We start from the raw sequence: 18,317 nt of genomic DNA on the forward strand, positions 1-18,317 counted from the left end.
AACCTTGAACGCACAGCCACTACTTCCACACTATTCCATGTCCAAACAGGCAACGGAACTAGACCCGGTTACATTGGAAAACCACAAAGCAGACAAGGCCACTAACCAGGCCACACTGCAACAATCATCTGTCACACACACATGCAAAAGAAACCGGTTTCATTGTGAAACCACTAACCAGGCCACACTGCAACAACTTTCTTACACACACACATGTAAAAGACCCAGTTTCATTGGAAAACCACAAAGCAGACAAGGCGACTAACCAGGCCACACTAAAACAACCATCTGACACGTACACAATTGAAGAATTAGATCTCACAATACTAAATGATATGCTGCAATATAGATAGATAGATAGATAGATAGATAGATAGATAGATAGATAGATAGATGGATACTTTATTGATCCCGAGGGAAATTAAGGTCATCCAGTAGCTTACACTTACAAACAAACATGAATAACAATAAATACAAAAATCACAATAAATACAAAAACAATACACATAGGGAGAACATGTACACATGGGGGTGGGGTGTTTACATATAACATATACAATGTGCTTTACATGTGACAGGGCTGTAAGTAGTGGAAAGTAGTGCAAAAGTGTTCCTGTGCATGTGTGGATAGTGCAAAGAGTCCTGTGCTTGTGTGTGTGGGGATAGTGTACAGTGATATAAATACTTAAATAAAGGAAAGGCAGTCCAAGGGGCTAGTGTAGCCAGTAAAAAATGTAGAAAAAGGAAGGAAAAAGGATGGGCAGTGGGATGGAATAAGGTGTGAGGAGAAGAGGAGGGCAGACTGAGGTAGACTCATGCAGAGAAGTCCATCTCCCTCCCCCTCCCCTTCTGTGTAGCCTTATAGAGCTGAATGGCCCTGGGGACAAAGGACTTCCTCAGCCTGTCTGATGAGCATGACAGTGACAGGAGTCTGCCACTGAAGATGCTCCTCTGACCATTAAAAGTGTTGTACAGTGGGTGGTGGTCATTGTCCATGATTGTTAGCAGCCTGCTCAGGGTCCTACTCTCCGCCACTGTTGTTATGCAGTCTAGATCGGTGCCAACAACAGCTCCTGCCTTTCTCACCAGCCTGTCAAGTCGCCCCGCATCCCTCTTCTTTGTGCTGCCTCCCCAGCACACCACAGCATAGAAAAGGACGCTGGCAACAACAGACTGATAAAACATACGCAGGAGTTTGTTGCAGACATTGAAGGACCTCAGCCTCCTCAAGAAGTAGAGTCGGCTTTGGCCCTTCTTGTAGATGGCATCTATGTTAGCTGACCAGTCCAGTTTATTGTCCAGGTGAACACCTAAGTACTTGTAGGTGCTGACCACCTCCACACTGACACCCTCTATGGAGATTGGTAGCAGAGGAGACTGAGACCTCCTAAAGTCTACCACCATCTCCTTGGTCTTGGAGGTGTTCAGCTGCAGGTGGTTATTCCTACACCACTGCACAAAGTTGTCCACCAGGCTCCTGTACTCACCCTCCTGTCAATCGCTGGTGAAATTAATCCATGGTGAAAACATGCCTCAATAAGTAGGGATAGTAAGCATATCTTTTGTTACTTCTTATTTATATTTTACGAGAAAGATAAAATGATGAAAAGATAAATGAGGTTTATCATTCATTATTGATTTTATTGAGTTAAATCCTAACTATTAAAAGCAAATTGAGAATCTAAAGGCCGAATTATGCTCTGTTTTAGACGTAACGCGTAAGCACGTAAGATACATAACCCCCCCCTTGCGGGGTAAAATATCCCCCCTTACGTGCTTAAGTGCGTCGCCCAAAATTCCTGACTATGCGACTAAAACACTACGGCCCTACACAGCTCGCAAAGGCTGTGATTGGCCGGCTACCACAACCTTTCACAGAGTCTCACGTTTCCGGGTTAATAGCATACTACAGCCTTTTTTAGACCCAGACATTTTTTTAAATCATGAATACCCTGCAGACCGTCTCACAAGCCTTTTCTTATGGATTAGGAACAGACATAACAGAAGAGGTCCAAAGACATGAACTCCTTTACAAATCCTCTTTAAACACTTATAGAATGCTTAAATTACCGCGAATTTATGGAGAGAATATCCCATTCTCACCCGCGATTGTTTGGAGAGAATGTGGTCATTCACGAACAAATAGGTACTTTCATAATCATTTTCCGCCACTTGTGAGTCATGGTGATATCTTTCAATTAGTTCATATTGACGTGAATCATCAATTGCACCAGCGAGATTGATAGAATGACCCCGGTCTGCTCATATACAAAAGTTAACAGTAACCTGCCGTTACCTTAGAGAATATCCCATTCTCACCCGCGATTGTTAGGAGAAAATGTGCTAATTCACGAACAAATACTTTCATATTCATTTTCCACCACTTGTGAGTCATGGTGGTATCATTCATTGAGTTCATATTGACGTGAATCAATCAATTGCACCCGCGATTTTGATAGAATGAGCCCGGTCTGCTCATATACAAAAGTTAACATTAACGTGGGCTTAACTGATGGCCAGCACCATTGTAGTTACAAGCATTGACAACATGATGAGATTCTCTCACCGTTTACCACCTCATCTTAAATAATGTAACTCATAAACACATCGTTTTAAAGCCTGTCGCAGTCATTAAAAGATGTCAATAAACGAACTTTTGCGTCATGTCTTTTTCGCCACTGGTACTGAATTGCCAACATTTGTATTTTGTTTAACACATGTATTCATAACATCAAGCCTTTCGCCCACTACACTTTCATGCTCCGGTAAGTTTTTTTCCTTTGTCCTGCTGCAATAAATAGGCTTACTTAACTCAAAATAAATCTACAGTTCTGGCGTCAATTTGCTTTGCAACACGCAACACAGGCCTTGCAACACGCTCTGCGTCTAAAACGAACCTTAAATCAAAACTTGTCTAAAACAAGTTCCTTGTGTAAATTACGTGCTTAGGCGTTACGTCTAAAACAGAGCATAATTCGGCCTTAAGAGTAAGCATTCATGTTGTTATCACTGTTTGAAATGATGTATGGAAGAATCTAGACTGCCTCAGCGCTCAAACCATTTGATGAAACAGCTAAAGAGATTGAATATACATTTGCAGAATATATGGCAAACATGTGAATTAGCAAAATGCTCTCAGAACTCTCTGCTTCACAGGAACCTGTGAGGCTGAAACCAAGGTTGGGCCAGGAGATTGGGTCCTAATCAACAGCCCCAAAAGAAAACACTGCCACTCGCCCAAGTGGGACAGACCATATAAAATTCTACTGTCAACATCTACCACAGTCAAGATAGAGAGAGAGCCACCTGGATACATCGAACACATTGTAAACGAGTAAGCCTTCCATTTAAAGACTGATGATAGGGGCTATCTTCCTCTACAGTTTCCCAAGGCCGGCCCACTGTAACAGAATGCCAGCTACAAAGGGGATTCTTTGCCTTAGGCAATTTTTCATCTCAAACCTGGTGAAGAAAACAACACTGTCCAGTGGGGGAGAAGAGCCTAGTGGATACTGGGAGGGCGAGGCGGTCCTATCTCTGTGAAGTCATGGGGAGTTACAAGAAAATGAAACAATGTTTGGGACTTTTTATAATAATTGTACTGCTCTACATTTTAGGACTGTTAGCATATTGATCACAACATCCGCCGGTCTTGGTCAAATGTCCGCGATGGGGCTTGGCTAAAGATAATCCGTGAGGGAAATGGGTGAACCAGACTGCCCAAACATACTTTCCACAAAGAGACTGTTTACAATTTCCTGCCCAGAGTAATATTCAACAGCTTGCTTAATGGGGAAGAGGGCCTTCAAGGAAACCGCAAAGAGGCCTTGTTTGAATGTTATCTGAAGCCTAGGCAAGCTAATGACACACACACATAGTTGACACCCACTATGTTGGCCTTCAAATGCAAAGAAATATGATGACATTTTAAATGATTGACTTATAATTATATGGAGCGATGCTCCGTAATGATCTCTGTTTCGAAAATCCATGTGATGAAGCTCAAAGTGATGAACTTTCCCTTAGTACAAACATTGCAGTCTAGTTTGGTATTACCGGTGATCTCCATACCCTCTACCAGTTTAGGCAATTTCAATACATCATCAACATTACAGTGCCCCATGATCTGATGCGAAGTACAGTGTGACATATACACATTTACGGAAGCCTCTGGTGACATAAGGACCCTCTATATGTTTGGGGAACTCCACATACTGCCCTGTGACGATAATCTACACTCACATTAGTTGCATCCTTTTTGGAGCACGTCACAAAGTCTTCTAAATATCTTGCGGCTTTCCTTTCCCTTTTTGAGTAGTCATGTTTTTGACTAATTGTTGTCAATGGCCCTGCATTGTTTTTCTCATCTTCTATTGCTACTTTTTCCATATTCATCACATCCGGACACCTCTGTATTCTGAGCATTAACACTCTCCTTGTTTGCGTCTAGAACCTGGTCCTCTGTGATTCCCTCACTTTGTGTAGCACCCTCACTGTTCTTGCTATCTGGTTTTCTGTACTGTTGCTTTGGATTTCTAACTCATCTTCATCAGTTTGTGTCTGTTTTTCAGTAGCCTACTGTTCTCCCTAACAAACTTCACCAATCTGTGTTTTGAAATCTTTTCTGTCTGTGGATTGTACACCAGCTAAGCTGGGCTATTCTTACTATAGCCCACAAATATCTCTTTTTCCCCTAACTTAAAAAAAACTGGCAATATAGCGGTAGCCTACTTATTCTGCCCTCTCGTAAATGTGTCAGTTTCTGACGTCGTTATAAACAATGTTTTTGCCAAGTATAACATGATGTTATCCATTAATCCGAGAGTATTTGGCTCATTTTTGAGTCAATTTAAGCGAAACCTTGCGAAAAGGCCAACATTTGAACATACAAGCCCGGGCCCCTACCTAAGGCATCATGAATCGCGGCAATTGTGGTTGAGCTATGATGACATGTCTGTTTTTTGAATTAAGGCCTATACAAACCGCAAGATGTCTTAAGTCAACGTTTCAGAAACGTGTCAGTTTCCTCTAAACTACAAAACCGAAAGTGAACCCTCTGTCTTATCCGCGTGTACCAATAGGCTACGGACGACGATGTGAAGTACCATGTTCTGAAACGATAACGGCTTTTTACATTACCAGAAAAGTGGAGAAAGTACTAAATACAAGCTTGCAAGGGAACTAAGGGGTGTCGAGAGGAAGTTAGTAGGCTACTCAGATGTTCCCCGTTGACAGTTACGCAGTTTACGTGTTTCCCTAAATGGCGATTCATTGTAAAAGACTATTGCTTTCTGCTACATGTGACCATCTGACATGACATTACGTTGATGATTAAATCGATGACAACTGCCTCACTGTCATCACATGATTGTTTCTCCTCGAACCAAGTTCGTGTGCTCTGTTGTTTTTTTTAACCAAATCCTGATATTTCCATGCAGAATCAACGACTTCATAGGTGCGTATAAACAAACAACTTACTAGGACACTATGCGCAGGCTAGACGTTAGAACTGTGCATTAAAGTTAAAGTAAAACTGAAAGCTTAAGCTATCAATTATTCTTATTCGGTGTAATTGCCTGGGTCACCCATCTGATGTTAAATTAAATGATTTCTTAGTGGGCATGGACCCTACTATGGCACTGACAACCCTGGCTACTGCCCATCAGCCCCCGCGGCTCCAGGTAGGTGGTTATTCTCCATTGCTAAACACTCGCTTCCTATAGCCTACCTGTAGGCTACTCCAGTCTATTTTCCATGCGTTGGCCTAGACCTACATCAGACTTGAGCTCGACGGCTGGTACAGAGTTTTGGGGTGCATACGTAGCCTACCACGATGACACAAAGCCGCTACTAAAAGAACTTTGGACAGAATTCGAAGTTCAACATGTTGCCTGTGTAGTGCTTCTGCCAAAACGCCTGTGACATGTAGGGACTTTTGCCAAGCCTACACTGATGTATAGATCCACAGAATACATGCAGGCTACATGAAGATAGTTGTACATACAGGACGCCTATACTATGTAAATCTGTCGATGACCGCCACCCTGCGTTGCGTCTTCGATTGGGTGAAAAAACCCAAACGTTCTTCCTGTATTTTCTGCCCCACAGTGATTTCACAAACGCTCGAACAATTTTTCGCTTTAGCTGTCGATCAAGTTAGTTCAACAGCTGGGTAGACCATGAACAGCCCAGGTGAAAGCCACGGTAAGTCATCAAAACTAATATAATCGTCTTCACATTTCTGAATCGAAGTCTACATGTAATCTTGGGACGAGCTAGTTTATTCACTTATCAGCTGGTGAACGTTACAGGTGTAGGCAAAGTAGTCCGGTTTAGACTAAACTCTGTCAGTTAAAAATACGCCCTTTAAAGTGAAAAAACATTGAATTCCATCCAACGAGTTTATGATGCGACACCGAATAGATTCAACAGGAATGTTCGTCTTACTATGCGTAGCATTAGGCTTGATCAGCATCTTATCCGATAGGCTACTTACCCAGATAGAAAATCTACATTGGTCCACCGGTGGGTTTTGGTCGGCACCCCACTGGTGGTATGTGACATCTCGTCCGCTCTCGGACAATCATCATCTTTAGTGTAACTGGGAGTGAATATTGAGAAAATAACATAAAATGTTATCAATTCCTGGATTTTTTGCAATCATATCCTTGGCATAGTCTATTTAAAATATCAACCACTAAACAGAAGTAGTTTGTGGCACTAGAAGGCTCACAAGGTGGAAAAACTACTTGCTCAATTTATGGTATGCACTGATAACCTCTATAAAAGGTTGGTAAAAATGACTGGAGAAGTAAAAATGAGTAAAGAAAAAAAAAATGAAAGCAAGAGGCAAACCAGTTTGTCTGTAACTCACCAGTGGACTGCCCAAAAGCCTGTTGATATTTGGGTCTATAGGAGTTTCATACTGCGTTTCAGGCAAAATGGTTTATTCATTTTAGTTGACCTGCACCAATGTTTTGAAAAATTCCACTAAGTAAATGTTGACCTACCTTATAGGAATTCCTCACAAACTGGTTTGTATGGTTTTTTTGTGTCTCAGCCATGTACGCCCCGCCCGTATTCGACCCCAGCGCTCCTTCTGCGCCTCCCGCCAGCATGTATGACAATGTGCCGGGCTACGAGGGAACGATGGTGGGAGGAGGTGAGTTTTGGGGGCAGGATTACACTGAGAGTCAGTATGTACTGTATGTCTGAACATAAATTGATGTTTTGTTTAAAACTATTCATATTGGCAGGTGGATTTCTGCCTCCACCTATGCCCACTATGCCAATGCCAATGCCTGAGCCAGGACCTGCACAGCCAAGTTGGAAGTAAGGTCCAGCGCCAACTCTCACACACTCTTTCTCTGTGAAAGCACTTTCAAATCACAAGAGTATGAACAACATAGGCTTCACAAAACATTGACACAGAATGTATGATTCAGGCTATTAGCGAATATAGAGAAATTACTAAGGTATATAAACTATGATTGTAAAACAGTATATAAAACTGCCTTTTCTCTCGGTTCCACAAACATAAAGTCGGTATAAAAAACACAGAAGGACTAAACCAATAATGAATTTGGTTTCATGCACTTGTCCTTCACTCTCCTTCTGCTTCTTTAGCCTTCTTCCTTTTAGGGTTAAGGTACTAACAGAAACTCTGGGAAGACATTTCCTCTTTTATAAACAACTACTGTGTACTGCGATTTTTAATTATATTTGCTTCACTGTGCAGGGAAAGGCATCTTTGTTTTGTTTCATGAGAATACTCACATCCTGTTGGCCAGAGCGGTTTTCAGGTGTTGTTGTATACCTGTGGTGAGCACAGTGTTGGTCAGTGTTTTTTTTCTAGGGCAACAGTTGAGGGAAACATTCACACTCTGTTCTTTCTCTCCTTTTACAGCCATTGGATCACTTGAGCTTGCATTACTTGAGCATGCCTGTATACTTATGTCTTGTCTACTTTTGACATGCTTTCAGAGAATTCTGCACCCCAGGCCTGGTTAAATGTTTATCCTGTTGACTCTATGGGGCACAAACATTAAGTGTGTTATTAATGGTAACTTTTTCAGTGTATAATTGGAAATGTCATTCTTTACAGACCATTTTAGACCATTTAAAACAGGAGTAAGGATTTTAGGTCAAAAACTAGCTACTGAAAGGCATGCAAAAAAAGTAAAAAAACAACAGCCCCGTTGGCACTGATTAAAGGCTTGCTAGCATTAACTCATGTCTTTTGGCAATATAGTATAGTCCAACCTGCACCACAGAACTGCATAGTGCGACAGGTGTGTTTCACATGACCAAATACCATGCATGTGTATTTGAAGATGATGCCAGTACTAGTTGCCTATAAAAAAAACATGCTTCAAAAATGATTTAGATTAAATGAATGTGTATATTAAATGAATGTTGAAATGTTTTGAGTTGCTATCAGAGCAGTATTGCTGCCTTCTTCTCGGCAGTATTCCGTCCATCACCGAGGACACGGCCCGAGAGGCCTTCATCATGTTTGCCTCCAGCAAGTGCTGCTACAACTCTTCTCCAGCCAGAGAGGGAGTCATCACCAGAATGGATGCCTTCAACACCTACAGGGTATCTCACTTACACGACTTACAAGACACACACACACACACTCACACACACACTCACACACTCAAAATGTGCACACATGCACGAATACAAACAATAACAATCAGTCCTGCTGCATATTTTTTCAGTATCGTCTAGAGACCTTCAATGAGTCTAGATCTACTGAATGGAGCCAGGAGCCCTACAATGGTAAAATTGAATCACACAATTAAAAGTGGTGTTCCTCCTACGCTTGCTGCTTAATCCAAATGTGCAATTCAGTACTGAATTGCTTTTGAATCTGGTAAAATGAATGGACTGCTGTCAAAGGATGTTTAGAGTCTTGAGGGAAGGGGAGCGCCCTTCCTAGGAACAAATGGAACAATGCAATGGCGGCAAGAAGACTGCTAACGACATAAGAGTAGTTGTTTTTTACTGTGTGTGTGTGTATTTGCATGTGTGTTTTAGGTCAACCTGTCGATGCCTTCATACAAGCAGTTCCAGGCCCTTGGGACATCCCTGCCCAGGCTCCAGGCTTGTTCAAGGATCATACACAAGTTATAAGAGTGCCCTACACTTCATCTGTGAAGGTATTCTCTGAAGGCTGAGATATTCTATTCTCTCTCTCTCTCTCTCACACACACACACTCTTTTACACACATACTATCACACAAACTTCCAGGCATGGCTAAGAAAATTAATTGTTTTCAAATAATATATGAATGTCTGTGTGTAATGTGATGACCGGTTGTCTTTCTTGGTCTTGAGCAGAGTTGCTACGCTTGTGTTGGGATGGGCAGAAACCCTTGCAAAGACTGCGCTGGAGCCGGCAATGTAAGAGTTACACAGGATCAACACACCAACAGACTGACTGGGCTAATACCATACTTGCTCTGCACACTATACTAAACACTGATATTTCAGACACAGTACAGGGATAACGAAAAGACGTTTATGTGACAATCACCAACAAATAAAGTGCGGTTAAAAGCTCTCTCTGTGATAACATTAATACCTTTCCGTTCTGCTGTTGTTCCCCAACAGAAAGTCTGCTGGGTGTGTAATGGCTCTGGGTATCGCCATGGAGATGATCGATGCTCCCACTGCAGTGGAAGAGGAAGAGAGAAGTAAGTCAGTGATTTGACTTCACTACTTTAGATGGGGCACAGAATGCAGGACACTTAAGCTCAAGACCTCCCATCTGATAATAGTATCTATGTCCGTCCAGTATAGAGAGACTCTATAGTCGTATCTATGTCCGTCCAGTATAGAGCGGTCCTATAGTCGTATGTCCGTCCAGTATAGAGCGGTCCTATAGTCGTATCTATGTCCATCCAGTATAGAGCGGTCCTATAGTCATATGTCCGTCCAGTATAGAGCGGTCCTATAGTCGTTTGTCCATCCAGCATAGAGCGGTCCTATAGTCGTATGTCCATCCAGTATAGAGCGGTCCTATAGTCATATCTATGTCCATCCAGTACAGAGCAGTCCTATCGTCATTTCTATGTCTGTCCAGTATAGAGCGGTCCTATAGTCGTATGTCCATCCAGCATAGAGCGGTCCTATAGTCGTATGTCCATCCAGTATAGAGCGATCCTATAGTCGTATTTATGTCCATCCAGTATAGAGCGGTCCTATAGTCATATCTATGTCCATCCAGTATAGAGCGGTCCTATAGTCGTATTTATGTCCATCCAGTATAGAGCGATCCTATGGCTGACCTCACATTTGCTCCGCATGCAGCAAAACTGTCGTCCAGAACAGGCCTCATTGACATAATCAGAAGTATATGAAGTGTTTTTTTCCTGTCATACATTCCTGATAGGCAGTTAGTGTTTTTCTGGTTACATTATTGCAATTTAGATTAAAGACTATAGTGTTTAATACAATTCTTATGTCCTAACGTATGATATAATGGTGTGTATGTGTGTGTTTGTGTGTGTGTGTGTGTGTGTGTGTGTCCTTGTCTGCGCGTGTGTGTCTGTGTCTGCGCGTGTGTATCCACAGCTGTAGTCACTGCCGTGGTCAAGGCTCTAAAGAATGCTCCACGTGCCATGGCAGGAGACAGATCCTGGTATTCATCAACCTTACAGTTAAATGGTAAGGCATCATGCCGTCATCCCCAGTTGATGACACCTCAGCACAGATATGATGGTACTTTTAAATGGTCAATAACAACATCATGTTTATTGTCTGGTTCCATGGATGTTTGTGTTGCAGGACTAACCATATTGACGTGTATGTGGTGGAACAGAATAGCGGTCTCAAAGTGGCTAATCTCAGTAAAGTGTCAGGAAAGGAGATGCACAAGGATGCCCAATACCTGGTAAAACATGCCGTCTCTGGTATATGTTGTCATAAAAGTGTGTGTGTGTGTGCATGCATACTGAGGTGTGTTTTAACATAGTGTGTGTGTGTGTGTGTGTGTGTGTTTGTATGTGTGTGTGTTTTCAGGTATATCCTGTGAGAGGTTTTCCTGATACTGCAGTAGTTGGAGCATCAGAGAGGCTGGTGAGGGAACACCAGGCCAACTACTCACAGACTTCACGCATCCTGCAGCAGGTAGTGTGTGTGTGTGTGTATGTGTGTGTGTATGTGTGTGTTTGACAGACCAGGAACAGCGAGTTTGAAATGTTGTTTTTGTTTGCCTAATGTGTTTACATGTGTGTTCTTTCAGCGGCAGACGATTGAGCTGATCCCCATCACTAAAGTCAGCTACATGTGGAAGGGAAAGTCCTGTGTGTATTTTGTGTTTGGGAATGAGTTCAAAGTGAGTTCTGATGACTACCCTGCCAAGTGCTGCTGCTGTTCTGTGTTGTAACTGATGCAAAGCAGGCTGCAGTAAACTTCTCCTCCAGTTGGGGGCCCTATGTCCATGAACTGTGTGTAAGAGAAGCCTTTGTGGTAATAATGTGATAAAGCCTGAAGTGACATATTCATTTATTTTTGTATACATCAAAGAATACTGTGCACATATGTTAATATTCACATACTGATCTTGATAACTGTTCTTGGTTACCACTAATTACGAAGTATTTGCAACTCACTTATGTCAGTCACTTATGTTTGTGTTTCGTTGAAGAGTCTCACTTGAAAGGGTCATGGATATCCACCTGGATGTCCCACCAATGTTTCTGATTGTTCTTATCTAAATGTTTCTCATTAAATCCCACATAAACTATCAAACAATCAGAGATAAAAACTGCATCAGATACCTATATCAGGCTAGGTATTTTGTGTGTGTGTTTTTGTTATTATGTCTTCATTTAATGAAGTGTTTATTTTAGATATGTTATTTGATTTCACCAGTTCTGATATGGTAATTTTATCGATGCTAAAATGTTATTGAAATGTTGGAGTAAAATGTAATGCATTGGTTGGTCACTGGATCCTTTGATCTATTCAAAAAGTCACAAGCTTGTTTATAATCAGAACAGCAATCATGAGTATTCTTGATTTTTGCACTGTTTTGTTTAAAGAAACGAGAACAGAAAACCGACTGCATTACTTTGTGACACCTTTATGTCAGCTTTTTAAATAAGTCGTTTGCCTACTCCAAAGCTATTGTATTTTCTAAGATTGTGTTTTTACTAAAAGGGCTAAAGAATTCAAGTCATTAAATAACAATAAATATTGTTGCCTAATAATGTATCTGTATTGTGTTATTCCGGTCTTTTCCGTTGGCAGATACAGTACTGTGCAAAAGTTTTAGGCAGGTGTGAAAAAATGCTATGAACTAAGAATGCTTTGAAAAATGTAAACAATAAATGTTTATTTTTTATCCATTTACATGGTAAGACTGAGCACAGCAACAAGACACAACGTAGTTATACTGCATCAGCAGGGTCTCTCCCAGACAAAGATTTCAAAGCAGACAGGGGTTTCAAAATGTGCAGTTCCAGCTCTTTTGAAGAAGACGTTGAGGATCGTAGACGCAGTGTTCAGCCAAGGAAACTTAATGCAGCTGATGAAAAACACATCAAGCTTATTTACCTTCGAAATCGGAAGATTTCAAGCAGTGGCATCAGCTCAGAACTGGCAGAAACCAGTGGTACCCAGGTACAGACATTTACTGTCCGGGAAGTCTGGCCAGAAGTGGTCTTCATGGAAGAGTTGCAGCCAAAAAGCTCTACCCCGACAAGGAAACAAGGCCAAGTGACTGAACTAAGCACGTAAACATAGAAACTAGGGTGCAGAAACATGGCAGAAGGTGCTCTGGACTGATGAGTCAAAATTAGAAATATTTGACTGTAGAAGAAGGCAGTTTGTTCGCTGGAGGCTGGAGAGAGGTACAATAATGAGAGTCTGCAGGCAACAGTGAAGCATGGTAGAGGTTCCTTTCCAGTTTGGGGCTGCATTTCTGCAAGTGGAGTTGGAGATTTGGTCAGGATGAATGGTGTCCTCAATGCTGAGAAATACAGGCAGATACTAATCCATCATGCAATACCATCAGGGAGGCGTATGATTGGCACCAAATGTATTCTGCAGCAGGAACATAACCCCAAACATACAGCCAATGTCATTAACAACTATCTTCAGCTTAAAGAAGAACAGAAAGTCCTGCAAGTGATGGTATGACCCCCACAGAGCCCTAATCTCTACATCATCGAGTCTGTCTGGGTTTACATGAAGAGACAGAAGAATTTTAGGAAGCCTACATCCACAGAAGATCTGTGGTTAGTTCTCTAAGATGTTTGGAACAATTTACCAGCCGTGTTCCTTCAAAAACTGCGCAAGTGTATCTGGAAGAATTGATGCTATTTTGAAGGCAAAGGGTGGTCACACCAAATATTGATTTAATTTAGAATTTTCTTCTGTTCCTTCACTGCATTTTGTTAATTTATGAAGAATTGATGAAAATAAACTGTTAACACTTCCATTTTTGAAAGCATTCTTAGTTTACAGCATTTTTTGCACAGTACTGTATGTTTATGGCAGCAAATAGAAATGAAGGTGACCGTCACACTTTTTAGCACCATACAAATAAAATAGACCGAAATGAATCTAAAATAGCCTGCCACAATCATCCCCCCAAAGTGCATAAGCCTACTTCATCCTTTTAAGCCTTACAGGTTCAGTACATTACATTACATTACATTACTGATAATTTGATACATTACTTTTGACACCTGGTATGCATGATCCTAAACTTGTAATTTACACAGCAATGTCACTATCTTTGAAACACATGGAAAGGAATCATGAAGGTGTATTCATAACATGTTCTTTATTCATAACATAGAAAAGATTGTCCTTGGTAGACCATAGAGTCCCGTTTTGAGTAAGAAGGCCTATTTGGCCCAGCTGACAGCAGGATTAGTATGATGAGTAAAATCACAAAGCAGATTTTGATTGGTTAAAAATCATGTTTGCTGGATAGCATTGCAAAATCAAGTCACAAATCAACACTGTAGAATATCTGCAAATTATATTACTTCATCACAGAATAAGATAATTACTGTAAACGCTATCATGCTATGCTAGGTTAAAATTGAATGGTAAAAATAATACTTTGTTGCTGTATTGATTATCATTCATAAATAAAAAAGTTTTGCATGTGTTCTGGTCACCCTTCTTGAGGAACGCTGGTTCTGGTAAGACTCCTGGCACTTTGATCCCTTATGCCCATAAGTTCTATGGGGTGCGTCTGCAAAATGTTGCACATTCCTTTTAAATCCTGCTCGTTTTTTGTACATTTAGCATTGTGAAATGAAACAAAAGCACTTCAATATTTAGCTGTCACTTTTTCAAACATTTAGAGAGAAATTCATGCAATAACCTTTCGTAGAGTAAAGTTTTGCAGTAATGCAACCTGGATTATGAGATGGGTGCCATAGGGAACCAGTGGTCACCAAACACTGGCTATCTAGGGGTAAAAACCATTGAAGGGGACTTGTTTAAAAAGATGCCTATTTGGACCAGATACATCAGAGATTCTCTTGCCAGGTCTACTGGGCTCTTCTATAGCCACAGATGTATCTCTGTTAAGTTGAGACCTCAGTTTAATGTTTCCTCCAAAAGATGGAGGTTGACAGGTGAGACTGCATGTTATTGGTTTGATGATATTTGATCATTTATAGACAGTAAACCGGACTGTTGAGATTGATTGAACTGTCCTCCTCTTGGCGTTCCTTAATGAGGCTAGATTTGTGTGCGGAATACCAGGGCACCGTTCTTCATCTTTTGTTTGTAGTGCTCATCAAATTTGTCATTCTGAGACACAGTAAAATGGTTCCTCCAGTCACCAACTTTCCCTGCAGATATTGGTACACAGCAGAGAAATAAGAAAAGTGCAGAGAAGGGAAAGTGTCTCACAGTATCTATTTTTGTGTTTCTTACTTCTTACTGACCTTTGCGCATGAAGGGAGATATTTTGAAATCCATTACAGGGATGGTGGAGTAGTTGGCCATTGGGTTTGCCTTCATGGCATCAAACTGCGTTCCTCCCCTGATGCACTCTCTCTCCTCTGCTGTGGTGGACAAACCCAGGAAGGAGCAGAGGCGCACCAGCTCACGGCCCGTGTCCTGATGAACACACAAACACACATGCTTCAGGTCCTGGACTCATGAACACACAAACACACATGCCTCAGGTCCTAGTCTCATGAACACACAAACACACCCACACTAATCATAATCCCTGATTAATACAAATGTTGGTGGTGATGGTGTATTTTAATTAATGTACTGTATTTGTAATAATTCATATATTTTATATATCTATGAAGTATTTCTCAATAACACACACCTCAATTAAATCTTCATAGAACATGTAGTGAATATTGGAGTAGGTCTGCTTCTTTTCCCACCAGCCAGTCACATGGTCATACCAGGGCCCGAACACAGCTTACAGCACAGAAAAAGGTTTAGAGTTCACACACACATTTGTACAGTTCTTTAGGGTGCCAATGCATTAGTCCAAGGATTTCATTTTGTTTGGTGGTAAGTAGATTACGTGCATTCATTTCTCTATCCATTTTGCTCTTGATTTAATTCTGAACCTTACTTTTGCCCTCCATGAAGTTTTCAATGTAGCTGTTCCAGTCACCAGGCTCAGGCTGTGCACTGTTCATGCGATCAAAGTGGAAGTAAGAGACAGCGTTGTCTTTGGCGTTACGGGCTACGTACACCACCTGACAGAGAGAAGGGTGGGGATAGTAAGGCAGGGCAGGGAGACATAGCCTCATCACTCACAACCACTGCAGACCACTGAATCAACATGAGGACATAAAACAAGGACACATGGATTGATTCATTAATAGACTGTAGCAGCCTTTATGCTGAACAATTCATATTTAATAGTTTCGTGACTGAGTGTGTGTGGTGCTTTATAAAATGTTTCAAACACAATCCGACATACTGTACCCTGCAGTTCTGCTCCCAGAATGCTTTGGGAATAAGCTGGACTGGTAGGTGAGTCTTAATTAGGCGAGGGCAGGTGGATAGCTTTTCAGCCAGCTCGGTCCCTACAGAAAGTGAACATGCATTTAGTATTCTACATAGAGCACTGCTGGACTTGGTTATTCTTTTTGCTGTACGTTGGAGTGCTTTAGTGCTTTCTCCAGACTGACTTCTAAAAAAGTCAGTGTCTCCCTTTTATCTATCATGTTACAGATGTGTGTGCTCTGGTGTGTGTGTGTGTGTGTGTGTGTGAGCGCCTGCGTGTCAGCACCTGTATGTATCTCAGGTACAGCACATTCCAAGAAGGGCACTCTCTCATAGATGGGCAGAGTGGTCTGTCTCTCTGGCATGTCTTTGCCAAAGTACAGCAGATCAAGGATATAGGACACCCATGTTGTGCCTTATGAGGGGACATATGTCAAAATGTCATTTCATTCGCTTTTTAATTGTACAGATAATACATGAGGTCTACAGTAGTCACATTACTCATTTTAACAATACATTTGTTAGCAACATGTAGCCCATACATACATAGCCTATATATTTCGTATATATTAAGTATGCAGAAGTACAACAATTCAGTTTAATTCACATGTAGCGATAAATGCCAGTAGTCCTCTGTTTTACAGTCACAATGATAATAAACCTGAAGGAAGATTTCTAAGAAAGGGTGCCTAACTTAACTAAAATTAATGCCATGGAGAGTTTGTATAAGGAAATCCAAATATTTAAACAATGAAGTAATATAAATTGTCAATTGGTATACAAAGAATCCTGAGAGGCTTTATTTCACTGTATATAAAAAAGAAAACAGCATTTAAAGAGTATTATTGATGTGGCCGGAGAATGATATGCATTATAGGTCTACACAAGATGTACACACCTGCCTTGGGATACGTAGCGATGAGGATATCATCCGGTCGAGCATGAAAGTTTTGAACGTGTTCCCAATTATCAGTGAAGTAGTTTATCATTGATATACCTTGGAAGTCAAAGATCTTGGGTCTCCCCTCCGGCTTTATCTGGTTAGTAAGATGAAAAACATTCAGAGAAACAGAGCGATCTGCCTAATAGCATATTATTTTATGCACTTTCCCAGTTGCTATATTCTGCAATAATTTAAAGGAGAAATGTTCCTAATTCTGGAATTAACCTTCAGAGAAAAGCGTCAACCCAGTCGTGACGTTACTTTTATGGGTTGCGCTTTTTTGACACATTCATTTGATCCGCATGATTTCGTTTTAGAGAGTCTTTTAAGAGATAATGGGCGTCTTTTCCACAAACCATATTCAAAGAAACTAGCAGTACAGCAACATATGGCACCACAACATATGGCAACTTAAATCGAAACTTATTGTTGCAAGACAACGAATTATGGGATGTATAGACCTTCTTCTTACGAAGATATGGGAGCCACATTAGCTTGCTTATGTCGATACCTCAACGAGCATGTAATCAATATAGGTAATGTATGCATACAACACAGTGATTACACATTTAAATCACAAAATCCTTATGCCTTACCTGTTCAGCTGACATACTGGCAGACAGTTCAGTCTCCCTTATAGCATATAATATTCCTTATCTTTCTCAGGAATTGGATGTCTCCTGTAAACTTTGAACTAGTACCTTACACTTCATGTTTCATCTCTCTCTCTCTCTCTCTGGCGTAGGGTTACATAAGTGGGTTGATTCTTTCCATGTAGCCGCCCCCCTCCCCTTTGGTCACTCTCCTTAAACTTAGGACATAGGAATGCCACAAAACCCTATTTCCTCAAATCCTCCCCAGACTCTCTATAATCCTTTATCTAGTGTTCAAAAAGTCATATCACACACATTTGCAAACTTCTGAACCGTGAAACACTGAATGGAGTTGAGATAATGATAAAAAAAACTTCTTAACCATCTTTTTGAACAATGTGGCTTTTAAATAGAAACAGTATTATTCACTATTTATCCCTTCTTACTTATCTTTCAAACATCTATAGTTCCTAACATGCAGACTGTAGCTGGTGGGGATCTTCCTGGTCTATTACTAAGTGTGTGTGCTTTTCTTTGTGATTTCGAGCAGGTTTATCCCAAGGGAGCAACACACACACATTCCTCCTTCTCCCTTTGGACCTCTGCTGGCTTACCCTGCCTTGACTTCCTGTTTAAAGTTGAGATTCACTGTTTTGAAATGCTCCACCACTCCTCCTCTGTCCTGCTTCCCATCCGCTGACATTGCTATGCCCCACTCCGCTGCTCAGGAACCTGGCTCCTTATCAAAGCAGCTTGGGTTCAAGCGGGCTCACAGAATCGCTTTAGTGATCAGTGACCTAAATAACGTGTGTGTGTGTGTG

The 18,317-nt window shown here is 41.2% G+C and overlaps 2 protein-coding genes across 2 annotated transcripts; one reads left to right on the forward strand and one right to left on the reverse strand.

The window, feature by feature from the left end:
* The first annotated feature begins 5,344 nt into the window (after positions 1–5,344).
* ssuh2rs1 (ssu-2 homolog, related sequence 1) lies at positions 5,345–11,707 on the forward strand. The gene is made up of 13 exons (XM_080855781.1): positions 5,345–5,455; positions 5,617–5,681; positions 7,061–7,162; positions 7,257–7,332; positions 8,469–8,598; positions 8,724–8,784; positions 9,043–9,164; positions 9,346–9,408; positions 9,619–9,701; positions 10,582–10,674; positions 10,795–10,900; positions 11,029–11,136; positions 11,252–11,707. Exons 1-13 carry the CDS (start codon positions 5,433–5,435, stop codon positions 11,393–11,395), a joined length of 1,176 nt encoding a protein of 391 aa, XP_080711907.1. The 5' UTR covers positions 5,345–5,432; the 3' UTR covers positions 11,396–11,707.
* A 2,126-nt stretch (positions 11,708–13,833) lies between these two features.
* On the reverse strand, positions 13,834–17,621 carry LOC308379477 (cytosolic sulfotransferase 3-like). The gene is made up of 8 exons (XM_080856630.1): positions 17,500–17,621; positions 16,859–16,997; positions 16,247–16,375; positions 15,940–16,040; positions 15,581–15,707; positions 15,323–15,420; positions 14,925–15,099; positions 13,834–14,828 (listed from the first exon to the last, which is right to left on the reverse strand). The coding sequence occupies exons 1-8, from the start codon at positions 17,512–17,514 to the stop codon at positions 14,716–14,718; spliced, it is 897 nt and encodes a 298-aa protein (XP_080712756.1). The 5' UTR covers positions 17,515–17,621; the 3' UTR covers positions 13,834–14,715.
* Positions 17,622–18,317: the final 696 nt, after the last annotated feature.

This window comes from Sprattus sprattus (genome assembly GCF_963457725.1).
Source record: "Sprattus sprattus genome assembly, chromosome: 18".
Lineage (NCBI taxonomy): Eukaryota > Metazoa > Chordata > Actinopteri > Clupeiformes > Clupeidae > Sprattus > Sprattus sprattus.